Source organism: Dipodomys spectabilis, unplaced genomic scaffold, assembly GCF_019054845.1.
Source record: "Dipodomys spectabilis isolate Male_0828 unplaced genomic scaffold, ASM1905484v1 ptg000317l, whole genome shotgun sequence".
Taxonomy (NCBI): Eukaryota; Metazoa; Chordata; class Mammalia; order Rodentia; family Heteromyidae; genus Dipodomys; species Dipodomys spectabilis.
Genome location: NW_024870994.1, coordinates 1276382 through 1297072, shown reverse-complemented (window position 1 = coordinate 1297072; position 20691 = coordinate 1276382). Strand labels below are relative to the sequence as shown.

The 20691-nt window shown below is 45.8% G+C and overlaps 1 protein-coding gene across 2 annotated transcripts in view; it reads right to left on the bottom strand.

Annotated features, from left to right (window-relative positions):
- The window catches only part of Arfgef2 (ADP ribosylation factor guanine nucleotide exchange factor 2), an 84304-nt gene that overhangs the window by 50813 nt on the left and 12800 nt on the right, over positions 1-20691 (bottom strand). The window contains exons 3-9 of one of the 2 annotated variants that reach the window (XM_042702180.1): positions 20062-20185; positions 12519-12665; positions 11143-11322; positions 10552-10786; positions 4031-4099; positions 2856-3007; positions 851-981 (exon numbers count right to left, since the gene is read on the bottom strand). In XM_042702180.1, coding sequence (XP_042558114.1) covers positions 851-981; positions 2856-3007; positions 4031-4099; positions 10552-10786; positions 11143-11322; positions 12519-12665; positions 20062-20185 — 1038 coding nt within the window. The remainder of the gene's footprint in view (positions 1-850; positions 982-2855; positions 3008-4030; positions 4100-10551; positions 10787-11142; positions 11323-12518; positions 12666-20061; positions 20186-20691) is intronic. The other variant, XM_042702181.1, reaches the window with a different exon arrangement.

Genomic DNA, 20691 nt, shown 5'->3' with positions numbered 1-20691 from the left:
GAAACTGACTTCAAAAATACAAAACAAATACAAAATAAGGAATTAGAGAGGGAAGAAGGAAGATGAGGAGGAAGCAGAGGAGGAGGAGGAAGAGGAGGGGGTAGCTGGGAAAGTGGAATATGTTAATTTCCTACAGGAGTCTCAGTACTTAGTAGCAGCATGCTGAATAGATGAGTTGAGGATTCTCCGTGGGGGGTATGACTGTAACAAAGTGACTGTGAAGTGCAAGGCCCTGTGCTCTGGGCCACACCCAGATCACTCCATTTAATAAATCCTGCAGGGTGATTTTCCATCTTACCAGTTTTCCTATGAGGTTCAGACATTCATACAAGCCCTGAAGCTGCTCTCAAGTACCCATGCCCAGGTGGGAACGCTCTGCCTGCACTTCCCCTGCACAGACTGATACCCCTGGGCTAGTTTGTTTGGACACAGAAACATTTGGGTTTTTGGGGTTGAATTTGGGGCTTGCCATGAAGCATAGGTTTCCAAGCAGGGCAGGGCACACTGTTTGCAAGCATTCTGTCCTGCCACACACTGGGAGATCATATCTACTAGTCAGTAAGGTTGTTTGCAAGCATTTTGTCCTGCCACACACTGGGAGATCATATCCACTAGTCAGTAAGGTTGAGGGCATGTGTTCTAAATACCAGTCATCTTTTTAACATGTAAACGGAGAAAAGCAAAACTGGGCAGTAAAGGCGGAGTCATCGAGGAAGGACTGCAGTGGCTGGAAGGACTGTGGAGACTGGAAAGCTACAGAACCATTCACACCGACCAGAGGAGGAAGAAACCAGAGCCACACACTTCTGCATCACTGGGGTACAGATGCTGTGAACGACTGGGTGCTTACTTTGGATCTGGGGGGCCTTCCCCAAGGGGCTTCATGGAAAGCTTGCACAGGGAGCGAAACACCAGGAAGGCATCCTTCTGCAGAACATGAGAGAACCTGGCGGCCACCGGATGTCCCTGCACATCTGATTCCTAAGATTAGAAATGAAACAGAAACTGACCAGACAAAATACAAGAAATGTACCCAATGCACGGAGAGATTCCTTAGGAAAAGAGGTGCTATGGGGAATCATTAGAGCAATTTTCTTATTTCTTTTTCATTGGATCAAAGGGTCTATGTTCCACATCCATGCTGGCCTGGAATTCACAATCCTCCATGTCAGCTTCCTGAGTGCTAGGATTATAGGTGTCTGCTACCACATATGGCACTGATGGCTCATGCCTGTAATCCTAGCTACTCAGGAGGCTGAGATCTGAGGATCTTGGTTTGAAACCAACTCGGGCAGGAAAGTCCACAAGACTCTTATCTCCTATTAATCACCAGAAAACTGAAGTGGAGCTGTGGTTTGCAGTGATAGAGCACTAACCTTGAGCAAAAATGCTCAGGGACAAGGCCCAGATTCTGAGTTCAAGTCTATGACCGACCAAAAACAAGGGGGATATTTATAATACTGCATCAGGGCAAATGTGAAAAAAAAATGATAGGCACCTTAAAAGTGAACTACATTTAAAATAAAAGTATATATAAACATAATAAGGATTGGTATCATTTACAGACAAGTTCTAAGAATTAAGAAAACACAGAAACTTTCCTCTCAGGCAAAAACCATGAATAAGCAATCCATAAAGATGCAAATGAGCAACAAACCTGAGCAACCCAGCCCTCAGCAGTGAGGCAGGACCCTCCTCCACCAGGCTGGCCAGGTATGAATCAATTACTGTCCTTTTAATGAAGGAAGGCAAAAGAGTAGCCTGCCACTTTCCCAGAACACTAATTCAGGGCAGGAATCAAAATCTTACTTTCCACCCTCTTCCTTTATCTTTTCCTTTTCCTCACTTCCCTGTCCCCTACTTCCCTCCTTTTCTTTCTCTTTTCTTTTCTGTTTTTTGCAGTGCGGGGAACAGAACTCCAGCCCCATGCACCAAGCAAGTTCTACCTCTAAGCTACAGCCCCAGAGCTTCCAACTCTTGACCCACTAATAAATACAACTTGTAGAAATTTATCCTTAAGAAAGAATTAGGAGGGGTTGGGAAGGTGGCTCAGTGGTAGGATGCTTGCCTTGCATGCATGAGGACCTGGGTTCGATTCCTCAGCACTACATAAGCAGAAAAAGTCAGAGGTTGCACTGTGGCTCAAGTGGTAGAGTGCTAGCCTTGAGCTGAAGAGTGGAAGGACAGTGCCCAGGCCCAGAGTTCAAGCCCCACGACCGACAAAAAAAAAAAGAAAGAAAGAATTAGGAGCTGGGCATGGGTGGCTCACACTTGTAATCCTAGTTTCATAGGAGGCTAAGAACTAAGGATCTCGGTTCAAAGCCAGCCTTGGCAAGAAAGTCCTCAAGACTTTTATCTCCAATTAACCACCAGAAAACTGGAAGTGGTGCTGTGGCCTAAGTGATAGCGTGCTCTCCTTGAGTTGAAGAGCTCAGGGACAGTGCCTAGGTCAAGAGTTCAAGCCCCAAAACCAACAAAAAGAAAAAAGGAAGAAAGAATTAGGGATCTACATGAAATTCACCTAGGAGGATATTTGATGTGAACTGGTAAAAGGGAACTGGTTAAACAGACTATGATAATCCCCACAGAATTTACATAATCATTACAATTTGGTTAGCTGTATGTGTGCTGATATGGGAGAACACCCCCATGCAGTGGTGTGTGAACAAAGCAAGTCACAGCTTCACATTTCAATACAAGGCCCTGCAAGGCTGAACACACAGGGATGACATAACTGCAAGGGAACAGAAACTGGTTCTTGGGGAGAGAAAAAAATTTTACACAAAGACATATGTACAGTGTATGTATCAGCTGCATGGAAATAAAAAAGGAAATGGCAATGCTGGCCAACATACCAGATTATCCGCTGATGACAATGACTGCCTGTCGTCCGCTATGCCATTGGTCTGGGAGTTTTCATCAACCCCAGGGAGAACAGGACATTCCTGACACTCTAGCTCACTTAGGACCCTGTCGGGTTCTGCCAGTCCGTGTTTTTCTGCTGCTGCTTGAAACAAAAGTCATCAAAAATTATTATTAGCTCCAAAGACAGCCTGACACCAGAAAGGAACCAACCCCTCCACTGTTACTTTGCCCATCATGCCATACTACTTGGCCATGGTGGTGCTTTTGTTTGTATCTATAGGACGCAGCTTTACTGCCAGGCAGGGTAGTATGTGGCAATGCACAAATCACTCCGGGGCCTGTGGCACCTCCAAAATCATGCAATGCAGCAGCTCTGCACACACCTCCCATCCATTTGTGACAAGGATTAGAGGCAGCTAGACAAAAAACACACAGCAGGGCTGGGAGGGTGGCTCAGTGGTAGAGTGCTTGCCTTGCATGCATGAGACCCTGAGTTTGATTCCTCAGCACCACATAAGCAGAAAATGCTGGAAGTGGCTCTGTGGCTCAAGTGGTAGAGTGGTAGCCTTGAGCTGAAGAGCTGAGGGACAATGCCCAGGCTCAGAGTTCAGACCCATGATCAACAGAAAGAAAAAAAGAAAAAACAACATTTTTTTAAAGGGCCATTTCAGCAGCCACCAACATGGATCTCAGGATTTGGACCAATGTCCTGACCTGGGAGGCACATGGAGTAGATCTCTGCATCTACCATGACAAGACTGTGGTCCTTGACCCTCAGCCAGATGAGAAGAGCAATCACTAAGAACCCCTGTGCAGAATGGGTGGTGGCAGGCTGAGTTGCCAGGCACTCCCTGCACAGGTGGGCAGGCAGAGTGTGAGCAGCGAGGGCAGGCATGTGTCCTTGCACAGGCGGGCAGGCAGTATGTGAGCAGCGAGGGCAGGCATGTGTCCTTGCACAGGTGGGCAGGCAGTGTGTGAGCAGCGAGGGCAGGCATATGACCTTGCGCAGGCGGGCAGGCAGTGGTGTGAGCAGCGAGGGCAGGCATGCACGCTTGCACAGGCGGAGCAGGCAGTGTGTGAGCAGCGAGGGCAGGTATGCGCCCTTGCACAGGCGAGCAGGCAGTGTGTGAGCAGCGAGGGCAGGCATGTGTCCTTGGGTCCTCACCTTTTACAGCAGAGGTGACCACATCTTCTAGGATGTCCTTCACCACCTCCTGGGCTCCATCCTCGCCCCCTGTGCATACCCAAACACACAAGCACAAAGGACATTTTCAAAGAAAGAAAGGAAAGGAGAAGGGGTTAATTAAGTCAATGTCCCTTTAGTTGCTCTCAGAAGGCAAATGGTACAAATAAGTTCTGAAGGCTGATCTCACTGGTCAGCAGTCGACCCATAGACAGCTGCTCCTCTGCTGAGTTGAGAATTTACTACACTGTAAACAGGATTGCTCTGTAAAATGTAACCACTTCAGTGGAAGAAGTGCAACCACATTTATTTATTTACTTACTTACTTATTGAAACTTAGTCCTGGAAAAAGAGTTGCTCTACTACTGAGGTACAATCGCATCCTTAAACTTTTCAATCAGCTGCCAATATGTATAAACTATACTCATAAAAACCTAGATGTGTTTTTTTTAACCCAACAATGTGGCAACATGGGGACCAGCTGGCTGGAACCAGCAGAAGCCACCCTCCTAGACAGGGAGGAGCCCTGCTTCCCATTACCCCCAGCCCCTACCTTTCCACTGAGGCCACCTGCCAGGTATCATAGCTCCACTTCTGGCTTTTGGTGGTTAACAAGATAATAGTCTCAATTACTTTCCTGCCAGGGCTGGCTTCAAACTATAATCCTAGATCTCAGCCTCCTAAAGTAGCTAGGACTATAGGCGTGAGCCACTAGCTCACTAACTTCTTACTCACTCCCAAACCTTGAGACAGTGGCTCATACCCATAGTCCTAGCTATTTACTCACTTCTGAACTCAAGTTCAAGGACAGAAAAGTTGACAATACCCAATCTCTACAATAACCAGCAAAAAAGCTGGGCTAGAGGTATGGCTCAAGTGGTAGAGTGCCAGTTGAACAAGCAAGCTGAACAACCTCAAGGGCCTAAGTACGTACACACACACACACACACACACACACCACACACACACCACACCACACCACAAGAAGATGTTGGTATCTATGAGGATCCTGGAACCAATCTCCACAAACATTATATTCTTAGTCCAGGAAAGGGGTAGGATCAGGAAGCCCTACTTCTCAAAGGGGTTTGCTGTTGAGGACAAAGCCCAACAGAGCAGTGGCCCTAAGCAGCAAGCAGCAACTCTATCTGGTAGTCCACTTGCTTTCCTTGCTGACACACAAGAGCCAGAGGCAGGTCTCAGGAGGGGCTGGATGCCATGCTAAGCACAAATAGATCTGCTATGATTAAGATTCAAGCATGCTGTAAAGAGGACCACCAAATCAATTAAATGCTTGAAAGGTGAAAGGAGACATAAACACTGGCCATGCTGGTTTCCGGAGGCTGTCACCAAGTACCACTGCTGTTTCACAGCTTGCCACACCAAGTGAGCTCGCCTAGAATGAATTTAGCTAGGAGAATCACGCTGGACCAGGCACTGCAAGCAACCTAGGTCACACTAGTTTTTCTTACTAACAGATCCTTCATTCTCTTTTGGAAAGAAATTGCCTCCCCCTCCCAGCATCCCTTGTAGACCAGGTGCTCTCGTGACCACATTCTACCCAGTGAAGACGAGTATAACCTCTTGGGTGGTGCTGGCTTGCAGGAAAGCTTCTCTTTGAAGAGTGGAGTAACTCAGTTGGCAAGGAATCTTTTTAGTCCAACCCTCTTCCTCTTGCCTGACCCATAAGGTGGCCTTGAGGACCAAAGTCAAGCATTAACAATAAGAAAGAACAGGAGTCTGACTCAAGGCCTTCCAAAATCCCTGTTCCTTGTACAATAAGGAGGGACCACGGGGATGGGAGAGGTGTGGTCTGACATCCTCGCTGATGCAGCTCTATGTGTGTGTGGCACTGTCACAGGCATTTGGAGGACACCACTAAGACTCATTCCTGTGAGTCACAGCCCCCCGGGACTGCTGCATGAAGGCTGCTGCATGCTACTGTGCTAGAGGCAAAAGCAAGAGAAAGGAGATGAGGACTAGAGGGGCAAATAAACACATGGGACAGTAAAGCATAACATATTTACCTTCTAGAATTAAGGTTTGATATGTCTCACTCTAAACACTTACTAATCTGTGACATGTGAGAATACTAAAGGAAAAGCCCTCAGCTACACTCCTACATGTTCTTTTGACTAGGAAATAGCTGTCTATAGAGAAGAAGCGCATTAGGGAATTCACTGTTCCCAAATACATGTTCACCACATGGCTAACAAAATGATGTAAACCAATGGGCTAAAAAGCTCATTGGAAGGCAGACTGTCAACAAGCCAGAGCTGGGCGCTGGTGGCTCATGCCTGTCATCCTAGCTACTCAGGAGGCTGAGATCTGAGGATCACAGTTCAAAGCCAGCTGGAGCAGGAAAGTCTGTGAGACTATTATCTCCAATAAACACTAGAAAACTGGAAGTGACGCTGTGACCCAAGTGGTAGAGCTGAAGAGCTGAGGGATAGCACTCAAGCCCAGAGTTCAGCCCCACGACCAACAACAACAACAAAAAACAAGCCAGAGTACTAAGTACTGATTTTAAGTAAATGTGATCTCTCTGTACATCACCTTTATAATAACAATAAAGTAATTAAAAAAAAAAAAACAGAAGAGAAGGGGTGCATTTTGTTGTTGTTGTTTTTTTACTCAAATGTCCATCTGAGATTTCTTCCTCTTTTGATCAATAAAAACAATTCTTTTGTTGTTGTTGTTATTGTTGTTGGTCATAGGGTCTGAACTCTGGGTCTGGGCGCTGTCTCTCAGCTCTTCAGCTCAAGGCTAGTGCTTTACCACTTGAGCCACAGCGTTACATCTGGCTTTTTCTACTTATGTGGTGTTGAGGAATCAAACCCAGGGCCTTATGCATGCAAGGCAAGCACTCTACCACTAAGCCACTTTCCCAGCTCAAAAAACACAATTCTTAAAGCTAAAGATCTAGTACTATTCACTATTGGGCATATATCCAAAAGAAAGCCAATCAGTAAACAAGAAAGCCATCTGCATATCTATGTTTTCGACAGCACTGTTAAACACTGCCAAAAGGTGGAATCAGCCAAGACACCCAACACATACATGGATGGAGGGTATGGGAGATACATCTGAGAGACGAATATCATGGAACACAACCATAAAAACAAAAACAAAATGAAATCGTGTCTTCTACAGGAAAATGGATGGAATTGCAGGAATCATCTTGGGCAAAATAAGCTGAGCCCCAAAAGCTAAGTATCATATGTCTTCATTCATAATGTATAGACTATCCATAGACATGTACGTATATATGTATAAGTATATAGAGAGAGACCGAGGCAGAGATGCGGAAAAGGTAGGAGAGGGCTGATCTCTGATCCATGCCCCAGGAAGAGCCTCACGGGGCCACCAAGTACTGGCAAAAAAAATTCCCACAAAGCCAGATGCTGTGGCTCATGCCTGTAATCCTAGCTACTCAGGAGGCTGAGATCTGAGGATTATGGTTCAAAGCTAGCCCAGGCAGGAAAGTCCATGAGTCTCTTATCTCCAATAAACCACTCAGAAAACCAGAAGTAGTGAAGTGGCGCTGTGGCTCAAGTGGTAGAACGCTAGCCTTGAGCTGAAGAGCTGAGGGACAACGTTCAGGCCCTGAGTTCAAGCCCTATGACCGACCAAAAAAAAAAAAAGTCACAATATGTCAACTGCAAATACTATTTCTTTGCATCATATTTCAAATCCTTTCTCTCTCTTTCTTTTATTCTTTCTCCCTCTCTCTCTCTCCCTCTCTCTCTCACTCTCTTTCCTTCTGTCATAAGTGCTGTACCGCTTAAGCCACAGTGCCGTTTCCGGTTTTCTAGTGGGTTTTTTTATTGGCAATAAGAGTCTCACGGACTTTCCTGCCTGGGCTGGCTTTGAACCTCGATCCTCAGATTTCAGCCTCCTGAGTAGCTAGGGTGACAGGTGTGAGCCACTGGCACCCCGGCTTCCGTGAGACTCTTATCTCCAATAAACCACTTGAAAACCGGAAGTGGCAGTAGAGCGCTGGCCTTGAGCTGAAGAGCGCAGAGACAGCGCCCAAGCCCAGAGTTCAAGCCCCAGGACCGACCAAAAAAAGAAGAAAGTTTATACTGGATTTCACCAGCATGGTGTTACAAAGTAATGGAAATTACTTGAATCATGCTCATAAATGAGTGCCCAATACCATTGTCCTATTATGCTTACTTTAATCTGCATCATATAATAAAAGAGGATTTTTAAAAAAAATATCAATTGTACAAAGCCAAGGATTTCATCTTAATATAGGAATACATACTTATAAGTTATTAAAAGATTTCAAATCACTCTTTATTACAGCAAAATTTCTACTATGTTTCTACAAAAGTACAGACACCTTTGTCAGAAAATACATTGATTGCCAGATGCTGGTGGCTCACGCCTGTAATCCCAGCTACTCAAGAGGCTGAGATCTGAGTATAGCAGTTCAAAGCCAGCCCAGGCAGTAAAGTCCATGAGACTCTTATCTCCAATGAGCCACCAGAAAACCAGAAGTGCTGCTGTGGCACCAAGTGGTAGAGCGCTAGCCTTAAGCAAAAAAGCTCAGGAACAGTGCCCAGGCCCTGAGTTTAGGCCTCACTACCACTCAATAAATAAATAAATAAATTTCTGAGTGTGTGCGCCATGTGTGTGTGTCAGGCACCATTCCGGGTATTGAGAATACAACGTGAACACAGCCACCTAGGCCTCCAAGCAGAAGCAGGTAACAATAGTAGACACCGGTAATTTCAGGTACTCATATGTATTAGGAAGAAAGAGAGGACAGATAATGGTACATGTATGATGAGAAGCTGCAAAGAATAATCAGGGAAGCTTCTCTCAGTGTACTAAGAGACCTGAAGATAAGAGAGTGTAGTGGAGAAGGGATGGCAAAGACATCATGGCAGGAACAAGCACAGCATTTTCAAGAACCACAAGTGGTGCCATGTGCCTTGTGTGGCAAAGCAAGAGGTATGTGGAGGAGACAGAGAGGTGGACTAGGGCCCAGGCAGGCCATGGGACAGGCCTGGCATATATTGCACTCTTGGGCAAGATGAGGAATTACTTACTAAAAGAGTTTAAGCAGGAGAGAGTCACTATCTAAATATGCTTTTAGGAAACTACTTTGGCTGCTGTACAGAAAGTGGGGTGTAAAGGAAGCACTTTTGTGTAGCCCAGAGAGAACTGCTTTTTTTTATCTGCACAGCTACATTTACTGTAGTGGGTTTAAATATTAATATTTATTGATCACCCACAGCTTGATAAGGGTTACAGTGAAAACCTGGTCTTTGCCCTGAGCGCTACAAGACAAATACTATGGCAGACATAGAGAGCTACCACTCTTAGGACACATGGCAACAAGAATGAGAGGACAGCAAGTCTTGGTGGTAACTTTCTTTTTTTTGCCAGCCCTGGGGCTTGAACTCTGGGCCTGGACACTGTCCTTGAGCTTCTTTTTGCTCAAGGCCAGCACTCTACCACTTAAGCCACAATACCACTTCTGGCTTTTTCTGTGTATGTGATGCTGAGGAATTGAACCCAGGTCTTCATGCATGCTAGGCAAGCACTCTACCACTAAGTCACATTCCCAGCCCTTGGGGTAACTTTCTTTTGGCCTTTCCTTGGTTCAATGAATACAGCATACCATGCCAGTAACTTGCTCTGTTCCAGGCATGCTAAATACTCTGGTAAATTGCCCAGGAGTAAAAGCTACTTCAATATGCATGCTTTAATAGGGAAAATCCTACCAAGAGACCTTTCCAGCTGTGTGAGCAGAGGATAAAAACAATCAGTTATAGAGAGGTCAGATATTTGGTGTAAACAACCAGCCTGAGTGAGCAACAAGTTGACAGAATCATTCAGGAAAGGCAAATTCCTGAAAACCAAGACTTACCTCCAGCCTAGGAGATCCAACATCAAAGGTGAACAGGACAGCTCAACCCAAGACCTCAGGTTTAAGATTTCATCTACTTTCAGGCTCTTACCAGGCATAGGATCATTTTTTATTTAAAAAAGCAAACCCAAATAAGTGATATACCAGTGACTAGAAGGAAACAAAGCTATATCTGTTTTCCCAAATGTGCCATCACCTACCACCCATGCACCTGCCACCAGAGTTCTGACTCTTTAGAGGCTTCTGAGTGTGTCTTAAGTGCAGAGCCCTGGCAAGGCAGAGATGCAATGTGCACAGGATTAACTTTAGGACAGCTAAGAAAGACAATGAATGATTCATCTCTGAGTATCTTCCCCATAGCTAAGTGCCTAAGCTGAGCTACTACGCAGAGGCTGCCATGGACCAGTAGTGGCAACATCCCTTCTAGGAAGGACTCAAAGACAACCCCCATTAGACTGCAGGCCTCACTGGCTGTGTGCCGCAAAAGATAAGCAGAAGGAATCAAGGGAAAATCCTGGATAGACAAGCTGCCCTCCGAGCTTTCCTTCTGATCTTATCAGATACCTGTGTGGCCATCAGCCACAGGCAATGCCCTCTCCACTCAGAAGGCTTGCTGTACCTGGCAGTGATGGGCCTCTTTCTCCGGGTGTGTCTCCATTCTCTGAGCTCACTTTCCCAGTGTCACTCCTGGCATGTTCACCGTTGGGTAAATCTGTTTTTTCAGGAGTTGTTGGTTTGCTTTGTGCCTGGCTCTGCTTCAAACGGTTCAACTTTGGGGATCCTGCTGCAGCCTGAATCACGGGGGACTGGGGTTTTGACTGGATTGGTTTTTCCAGTTCTCTCGCCTCCTGCAACTAAAAGGCAACAGAAAGGGACTCAATCTAGATGGTCTGAGCATTTTGGGAAAGAACAAAAAAAGTATACCAGCCTATTGCTTAAAAGATCTGCAACTACCCGGATACAATTTCTCAAAGGAAACAGATTCAAAGCAAACTTGGAATGGGATAAACTCAAAGCACATACTGAATACTTACTTCTAAGGCATACTTCTGAATGCATGCTAGATTCTTGCTGATTTTAATTAAGAGCAAAAGCCTAGTACAAAGAGTCCTTGGGCAGGAGGGGTAAAGTTTAAAGTGCTAGTGAACCCACATGGAGGGACTCAGCACAGGATGTCCGGCCCCCAGCAGCCAGGTCTGTTGTCACTCACCACCTGGTTTTCCATGCGGGTGAAGATGACATTGAGCATCTGGGTGAGCGTGGCCTTGGCAGTGGTTTGATTGATAAGGTTTTTGCTGGCCAAATAGATATTGTAACATGTTCTCACAGTTTGCAGGATAGTGCCTTCATGAATCTCAATGTGTGGGGAAGTCACCGCAGTCAGCAGAGCCTGAAGTACACAGGGGAAACAAGTCACCTTCACAAACAGCCACCTCTCTCCTGCATCCCTTGGCCACATGGCCTAGAGGACCTTGATGGCTCTGGTTTTTTTTTTACAAACCCTACAATATCCCTGCCAACTGAACTGAATAATTAGTACCAAGAGCCAGTTTCCTGCTGTTCTGAGTGTAAAAATGCATTACTAACCCTTGAAAACCCAATTACTTAAACTAATTAGTTGACTGAAATAGGTTTTCTGTTGGTTTGTTTCTTAAATGTCAGACTTCTGAATGTTAACACTGATTGAAAAATCTAGAATGAAAATTGCAGACACTTCTCTCAGGAAGAAAAATCTCCCACTTGATTTTACCCACAGGAATCACAAAACATACATTTTTTGATGAGCAGTCAATCGCAGATGGGTTTGAAAGGCCTTGAGAAAGGTGTGAATGACATGGAGTCATTTGTCATGAAGCTAATACAGTAAAGGCCTAAGACCTGCAAGGTGTCTAAAACCAATTCTGATACCAGGCATGGGTGGCTCACATGTGTAATCCTAGCTACTCTGGAAGCTGAGATCTGAGGATCTCAGTTCAAAGCCAACCCAGGCAGAAAAGACCCCCTGGGACTCTTATCTTCAATTAACCACTCAAAAACCAGAAGTAGAGCTGTGGCTCAAAGTGGTAGTGCTCTAGCCTTGAACAACAGAGCTCAGAGACAGAACGCAGGCCCTGAGTTCAAGCCTCATAACTGACCAAAAGACAAAAATAAAATAAAATCCATCCTGCCCCTACTCCCTGATAAGCTGATGCTACTAGCCCAGACCAAGCCACCTGGCAGCAGACATGGAACAGGGCAGCAAAGTGGGGTACGGAGGACTGGGACAAGTGAATGACACAAGCACCCATGAAGGCCTGCTGAGAAACAGCAAAGACCAAGCATTTCAAGATGATTTAACTCACATGTGAGTTACAGTGTTATTAGTACAACTGTTTAGTTGGAAAACACACCTGGTTTTCCTCTCTTTGTCTCAAACCCTGCTAATAAATTCTCATATTTAACAAAAGAGCTGAGTGATGCTTCCACAATTTCTGCTCAGTTCAGCATCACCTGAGACAACTAACATACTAAGAAATTAGAAACCAAGGTTCCCAAAGGAGCTGGCTTTCTAATCTAAATTCCTAACAGGCAAACACACAGAAATACCTTAATTATTTGTAACTGAACTCCTTCATCCGTCTGAGGTCCCTGAAAACAGTTGCATATGGTTTCAACAATCCTGTCAATCAGCCGCTTCCCTGGGGCTCCACTGTCTGGGGCGTTGCCGGTGATGTGCCCATATGCGATGAGTTTCTAAACACAGAATGAGCAGATATTAAGAGTTTCTGCCTGCCCAGAAGCAGGGCTGCTGCCAACAGACAAGACAGGCAGGGAGCATGGCCTTCCCTTCCAGATCTATAGCTGCCTCTGATCCCAGCAGCCTGGCAAGCACTACCACTGTATGTGGCCTTCCTCCACTCTCTCCTGGCAGTAAAAGAGCCTGCCACTGCAGGCTCCAATGCCAATCATAGGCACAGAACTCACCAACACACATCTGTATGCACATCTGTGCAAAACACAAAGATTAGAGCCAAACACACTGAAGACAGAGTAGAAGAGTAGTTCCCCCAGAACGCAGATGAGGGTGCTGGTGACAGGAGTGACCAAGATGATAAAATTATCTGGGTAGAGTGTGGTGCTGCCTGCAAAACCACTGAACTATCCTAGCTACTCAGGAGGCTGAGGTCTGAGGATCACAGTTCAAAGCCAGCCCAGGCAGAAAAGTCTGAGAGACTCTAACTACCAAAAAGCCAGAAGCAGAGCTATGTCTCAAACACAGAGTGCTAGCCTTGAGCAAAAAAATCTAAGGGACAGTGTTCAGGCCCTGTGATCAAGCTCTAGTGACAGTCCCCCACTACAAAATAATGATATGTTTTGCTTACATAGAGAACTAAGTAGCTTGCACAATAAGACTAGAACACCCAGCCGGCACCAGTGGCTCTCGACTGGAATCCTAGCTACTCAGGAGGCTGAGATCTGATTATCTCAGTTCAAAGCCAGCCTGGACAAGAAAGTCTGTGAAACCTTTTTTTTTTTTTTCCTGGTTGGTCGTGGGGCTTGAACTCTGGGCCTGGGTGCTGTCCCTCAGCTCTTCAGCTCAAGGAAATGCTCTCTACCACTTGAGCTACAGCGCCACTGCCGGTTTTCTGGTGGTTTATTGGAGATGTAGTCTCACAGTCTTTCCTGCCTGGGCTGGCTTTGAACGGTGATCCTCAGATCTCAGCCTCCTGAGTAGCTAGGATTATAGACGAGAGTCACCAGTGCTGGGCTTGTGAAACTCTTATCTCTAATTAACCACCAGAAAACTGTAAGTGGTGCTGTGGTAGAATGCTTGCCTTGAACTGAAGAGCTGAGGGACAGCACCCAGGCCAAGAATTCAAGCCCCATGACAAAAAAAAAAAAAAGACTAGAACACTCGATACTGGCCTGTGTGTGCGTGTGTGTGTGTGTGTGTGTGCGCGCGCGCGCGCATGCGTGTGTGTGCGTGTGAGTGTGCATGCGCGCATGCACGGCAATTCTAAGACTTGAACTCTGAGTTTGGAAACCATCCCTGAACTTTGTGCTCAAGACTACAGATCTACTACTTGAGCCACAGCTCCACTTCTGGCTTTTGGGGGGTTAACTGGAGATAATAGTTTCCAGGACTTTCCTGCCTGGGCTGGTTTTGAACCACAATCCTCAGATCTCAGCCTCCTGAGTAGCTTGTATTAGCTACTCAGTGACATGAGCCACTGATGCCTGGCTTTTTTTCCCTCCAGTACTGGGAATGGAACCCAGGGTTTTGTGCATGCCAGGCAAATGCCCTACCACTGAGCTACATCCCAGCCCCACCTTTTCATTCTTTTAGAATGTTCAATGTCAGTATATTTTATACTCCAGAACTTAAAGTAAAAGCAGTTCAGTTCCACATCTACATTATTAATGTCTGTCCCTCAGATGGCTGGCCTGGTTACAGATAGGTGTGCACGGGGGTCACTTGCCCATCATCAGCTCTCAGCATGAAGAATCTGAGTGCTCAGGAGCCTCAGAAGTTCCAAGCTGGCTCAGTCTGTGCCACCTTAGGGGTATCAGTTCAAACCCAGGCCCAGGTTCCCAGTCAAAAAATGTGGAGTATAGCCGGGTGCCAGTGGCTCATGCCTGTAATTGTAGCTACTCAGGAAGCTGAGATCTGAGGATCACAGTTCAAAGCCAGCCAGAGCAAGAAAGTCCGTGAGATTCTTATCTCCAATAAACCACTAGAAAACCGGAAGTGGCGCTGTGGCTCAAGTGGTAGAGTGCTTACCTTGAGCTGAAGAGCTGAGGGACAGAGCCCAGGCCCAGAGTTCAAGTCCCATGACCAATCCCCCCTCCCCCCAAAAATGTGGAGGACAGCTTTGATCAGTGTTTTCTCCAAACTAGCAAGGGAATCTAAAGGGCAACCAGCTAAAGGCACTCTGCTTGGGTGAGGTGGGAAAACTCACAGACGCCTTTATCCTGCTAGGTTTCTGCCTATCACATGCCTGCCTCTGCGCACAGAAAGCAGGCAAGAATCCTGCCATTACCTATAACACTCAGCAGAATCATGGTGCCATTTCTCAGTGGTTTTTCTCCATCAACATCTACAAAGTACAGAATTCCATAAGCAGAAAGACAGATTAAGATAGCAGCTAATGGAGTGGAGAAGCAGGTGGAAGGCGGCATTGTCTCTGCTGCTCAAGCCCAGACTCCTGGAGAATTAGTGCAGAGTGAGAGAAAGCCCAGAGCTCTCTATCTGCCCTGCTAATGCTCAGGTGCCTATGAGGCTGGGGGAAGGGGGGGTGGGGGAGACGGGGGCTGCCTGCTGCTGTGCTGCTCTAGGTCCTAGCACTGCTCACTGTTACTCCTCACATTAGGACTCAAGACTGTCCTGAGCATTGTGATAGGGGTGCAATGGCCTACAAACTCCCAAAATATGAATGCTGAATAGGATACCCCCATGGGATGGGAATGACTCAGTGGTACAGCGTGCTCTAACCACGCACACACAAAAATGTAGGTTCCACTGGGTTGAAGGCATGACTCAGCAAGCTCAAGGCTTTGAGTTCAAATTCTAGTACTGCCAAAACACAAAGTAAGTTTGGTACAACACAAAACAAAGCTGCAAAGCAAAGATGGAGATGAAACCAGGGGCTGGTGACTCATGCCTTTAATCCTGTCTTCCCCAGGAGGCTGAGATTTGAGGATCACAGTTCAAAGCCAGCCCAGGCTGTTAAGTCCATGAGATTCTTATCTCCAATTATCCACCCAAAAGTCAGACGTAGTGATGTGGCTCAAGTGGTAGAGTGCTAGCCTTGAGCACAAAAGTTCAGGGACAGTGCCCAGGCCCCAAGTTCAAGCCTCAGGACCAGCATCCAAAAAACAAAAATTCCATTTCTGTATGTTATATAATATATAAAACTTCAATAACAATAGCACATGATTATAATTTAAGCTGAATAAATATATCAGAAGGATATCCTCAAGAAGTTTTCTTTTGTCAATAAAACTTCAGTTTAGGCCAGATTGACCCTAACCCTCCTTGGTGGAGCCTGCCTTGGAGAAGCGTGTGGGGACACAGGCTGAAGCAAAGAACACAGGGCCTGTACTGCTGTGCCTGAAGCAGCAGCTGCCAGAAGTCTTAAGGCTTTCTCTAGCTTGGAGGGGAATCCCAGCACACGAACCCAAAGCACCTTTGCCCCCTTACCTCTCCAAGATAAACAAAGGACAAGGCACAGCAGCTGGCTTCAATTCTGCCTAAACCAGATCCCACTGCCTTCCATTTCCAAGACTTTTCCCTCTCCACTCCAGGAAATTCCCGTGGAACAGGCTCAGCAGGGCAGCCACCAAGGAGACAGTGACCCAATTGCACCCAGACACTTTCTAATGTCATAAAAGATGATGAATGTTGCATCATGTATATCGAACAGTGAAAACCTAGTATACTATGAACTTCCAGAGAATCTGTTCTAAAAAGAGAAGAAAACCATACACCAGGTCAAAACTCCCATGGGTTTAACCACAGCAGTAGCCATTTGAAACCAAACTCACATTTGCATGAAGTTCCACAGGTTTTGTTGCCAAAAAGGCTCAGAGCACTGAGTAACCCTTAATAAGAATAAAGGTCAGGACTCTTTCATAAAGGAGCACATATGGAGCCATACAGGTAACGTGATCCCCACAAGCAGCCGCAGGGAAGACCTGTGAATGGACTAAACTATGTTTCTCCCTGAAATGCCTGTGTGGAAGTGTTCACCCATGACAGGAGGGTATTAGTAGGCTGGCCTTTGGGAAGTGACTAGGTTTGATAAGGCATCAAGCTGGGAGCCTCATGATAAGATCCAGGCATGTTCCCGAAGAAGAAATGAAGAGCTAGCACTCCTGAAAGAAGGCACAGGAAATGGAGCAGTGTGTAAGTTAGGGAGAGCTCATCAGGAACCACACAGCTGGAACCTTCATCTTGGACCACCCAGCCTCCAGAACTATGAGAAATAAATGCCTGATGGTTAAGCCACTGAGTTACAGTGAAACTTCATATACTAAAGTAGGCAGCAGGCCAAGTTTGGCTCATGGATCATAGCCAACCCATGTTAAGAACGTAAATGTGGAGTCAGGAAGCCCTGGGCAGCCCCCCATGTCACCACTTCCTGGCCAGGGGACCTTGGACTGGGCTGGCCATCTATTCTTTAAGCCTCAGATACCTTGTTGAGAGGACTGCATACTGTACTATGGACAAAGCACTCAGGACCCAGCACAGGCTCTCAAGACAGCAGCAATGTTAACCGTCACCATCAGCCCCACACTGACCTGCACATGGTAGCAGACAACTCAAACTATATTTATGCCAAGTGTCCTCAGAAGACATTGACAGTATCAACATTTTAGGGTGTAGGACCTGGCCTGCCATTGAGTTCTTAGCTCATTAGATGTCTCAAAGAGAACATGGTATACAGAATTATCTTGAATGAGCAAGGTTTTTCATTTGGAAGAGCTGCTTCTGTGAAAATGCTGCCATCAGTTCTTAACAATACATATCAAAGATAAGAGATTGAGTAAATATCAGACAAGGAGTGTCAGCAATGCAGTATGCCCACTGCCACTGTACAGTCCCATAAGTAACGAATCAACAGCATTTCAAATCAACATAATCATACATAACTAATCAGACATAACTAATCAACATAATCAGACATAACGAATTAACATAATCAGAAATAACTAATCAGACATAACTAATCAACAGCAGCAGTCTCTCTCTCTCTCTCTCTCTCTCTCTCTCATGGGATCTGCACAAGCCATTAGAACATGGCTCTCTAAGCAATTATAACACAGACTCTATTCATCCATCTTGACTAGAAAGCACTGGTAAACTGTGCGATCTTTTCAATACATTTAAAAACTTTTGTCACTGATGTGGATTGCTCACTGAAATTAAGAATAACTGTTTTTGGCTGAGCGCCAGTGGGTCATATGTGTAATCCTTGATATTCAGGATGCTAAGATTTGAGAATCATAGTATGAAGCCAGCCCTGGCAGGAAAGTCCAGGAGACTCATCTCCAATTAACCATAAAAAAGCTGGAAGTGGAGCTTTCATCCAAGTGGTAGAATACCAGTCTTGATCAAAAAAGCTATGGGACATTGGTGCACAGACGCCGAGTTCAAACCCCAAAACTGGCACAAAAAGAAAAAAAATAATTTTTGTTGTTGTTGTTAGTTGTGGGACTTGAACTCTAGGCCTGGGTGCTGTCCCTCAGCTCTTCAGCTCAAGGCTAGTGCTCTACCACTTGAGCTATAGCGCCACTTCCAGTTTTCTGGTGGTTTATTGAAGGGGAAGGTGGCTCAGTGGTAGAGTGCTTGCCTTGCATGCATGAGGCCCTGGGTTCTATTCCTCAGCACCACATAAGCAAAAAGAAAAAAGCCGGAAGTGGCACTGTGGCTCAAGTGGTAGAGCGCTAGCCTTGAGCTGAAGAGCTGAGGGACAGCACCCAGGCCTAGAGTTCAGGCCCCACAACTGGACCCAAAAAAAAAAAAAGAATTTCATGGACTTCTCTGTCCGGCTGGCTTTGAACTGGCTGAGCCACTGGTGCCTGGCTCCAAGTTGTCCTTTTTTCTGCCTCTTACTATTTATATATAACGGACAAGTCACCCAACATCTCCTGCTTCTTTATCCATCAAATATCATTTACAGCCAACAAGCTTTGGTGGCGAAAGCCTGTAATCCTAGCTAGTCAGGAGGCTGAGATCTGAGGATAATGGTTTAAATAATGGTTTAAAGCCAGCCTGGGCAGGAAAGTCTGTGAGACTCTAATCTCAATTAACCAACAGCAAGCTGGAAGTGGAGCTATGGCTCAACGTGGTAGAGCACTAGCCTTAAGCAGAAACTCTCAGGGTCAGCTCCCAGTCCCTGAGTTCAAGCCCCAAATGACAACAACAAAGATCATTTACAATGAGATTATTACAGCTCTAAACACAGCCAATCCCCATTATTTGTACTTTCTGTATTTCAAATGAATCTATCCACTAAAATTATTGCACAGTCCAAAAGTAAAACCTGGAAGTTTTTGCAGGCATTTATGGACCTACGCAGAGCAGCAGGAAGCCAGGATCACTGGCACTCATGTTTACAGCTGAAGTCGAACAAGGTGACACTGACTTCTTTCTGGTTCCCTCTAAACAAATGCCTCTTTTGCAGAGCAATAAGTGTCACAGTTTGCACACTTGTCCTGTTTGCTCTTCAAAATGGCCCCCAAGTGTGTGCTAGAGTGCTTTTTAATGTTTAAAAGCAAGAAGGCAGAGATGTGCCTTACAGAGAAATCACAAGCTCTCTTCCAGTATGTATAACACTGTGGTTGGCGTGAGTCCAATGTTAATGAGCCAACAATACATATTATATAAGGTGTCTCTAAATAGAAATACACAGTCAGGCACTGTTGGCTCAAGCCTGTAATCCTAGCTATTCAGGAGGGTGAGGTCTGAGGATATCGGTTCAAAGCCAGCCTAGGCTAGCTTTAAGACTCTCATCTGCAATTAACGACAAGAAAACTGGAAGTGGAGCTGTGGCTCACAGTGGTAAAGCAGAGCTCAGGGACAGCACCCATGCCCCAAATTCAAGCCCCATGACTGACAAAAATAATAATAACAATAATAATAACAAATAATTACATAGAAATACACAGAGAACAGGTCTATACTAATTGGCTGACAAAACCACGGTGACTGGGGAACTGCAGGAACTTAATCCGTACTGGTAGCTCTCGTTCAGCATACACTAACTCACACTCACAGCAACTTCAAGAACAAAACTACCACCACCACCAAGATGTGACTATTTCTACATGTGATACTGTGAATTTATGACATCAAGAGAGAGTCTTTGTGTAATCAAATACTCTCATGCTACAAGTTTTACTTAAGACAAAGGGTAATAAATAGAAGAGAGAGTAACAAAAGTATTTCTGGGGAACTCCATGTTTTAGCTGAAGAGCTGTCTTCCTGCCTTCATGAGACCTCCACAAAAAGAACATGGCCTGCTCCTCTCCCCACCACCGCCAGGGCACTCTGAGCACATGAGCCAGCCCTAGAGGGCTCTGGGTAAGCAAGGGGTGTCTGTGGCTGGGAGGAACCCCATTACACCATCAAGTTTCAATGTGGTACCTGCAAGCAGTCAAGGGATGTGCTGACCACACGGGGGGACTTGGACTGGCAAGCCAGCTCGAATGGAAGGAAGTACTTGTCTGCTTCGATGAAGTTCGCCTTTGGTGGGGCTGCAGCACCAAGCCTTGGAAAAGAGCAAAAGGCCAAGAGGGGAAATGAAAAAAACAAAACTTGCTTTCTCTACTCTTTACTATGACTTCCCATTCTGCTTGTGATCATTTACTTATTTATTTTTTTGTCGGTCGTGGGGCTTGAACTCTGGGCCTGGGCGCTGTCCCTCAGCTCAAGGCTAGCGCTCTACCACTTGAGCTACAGCGCCACTTCTGTGATCATTTACTTAAAAGCACCTGCAAACTCAATCTTGAGGCCAGTTAATAGATGCAGACACGGGCAGTGCTGCATGTGAAGAGCAGGATCTCTGACTTGCACGCTGAGTCTGTAGTGTCCCACATGCAATCTGGTGGCAGCGATGCCAGACCTGTATTTCCAAAATGCGAACACTCGCAGAGCAGGCCAACCTTGGGTCTAGGCAAGCACAAGCAGGGGCTCTATCTCTCCTCTCAAGAAGAGATACAAGGCCTTAACTTGACCTTCTTTAGCCTTCCCCCGAAGTACAAAAATACTGCACCA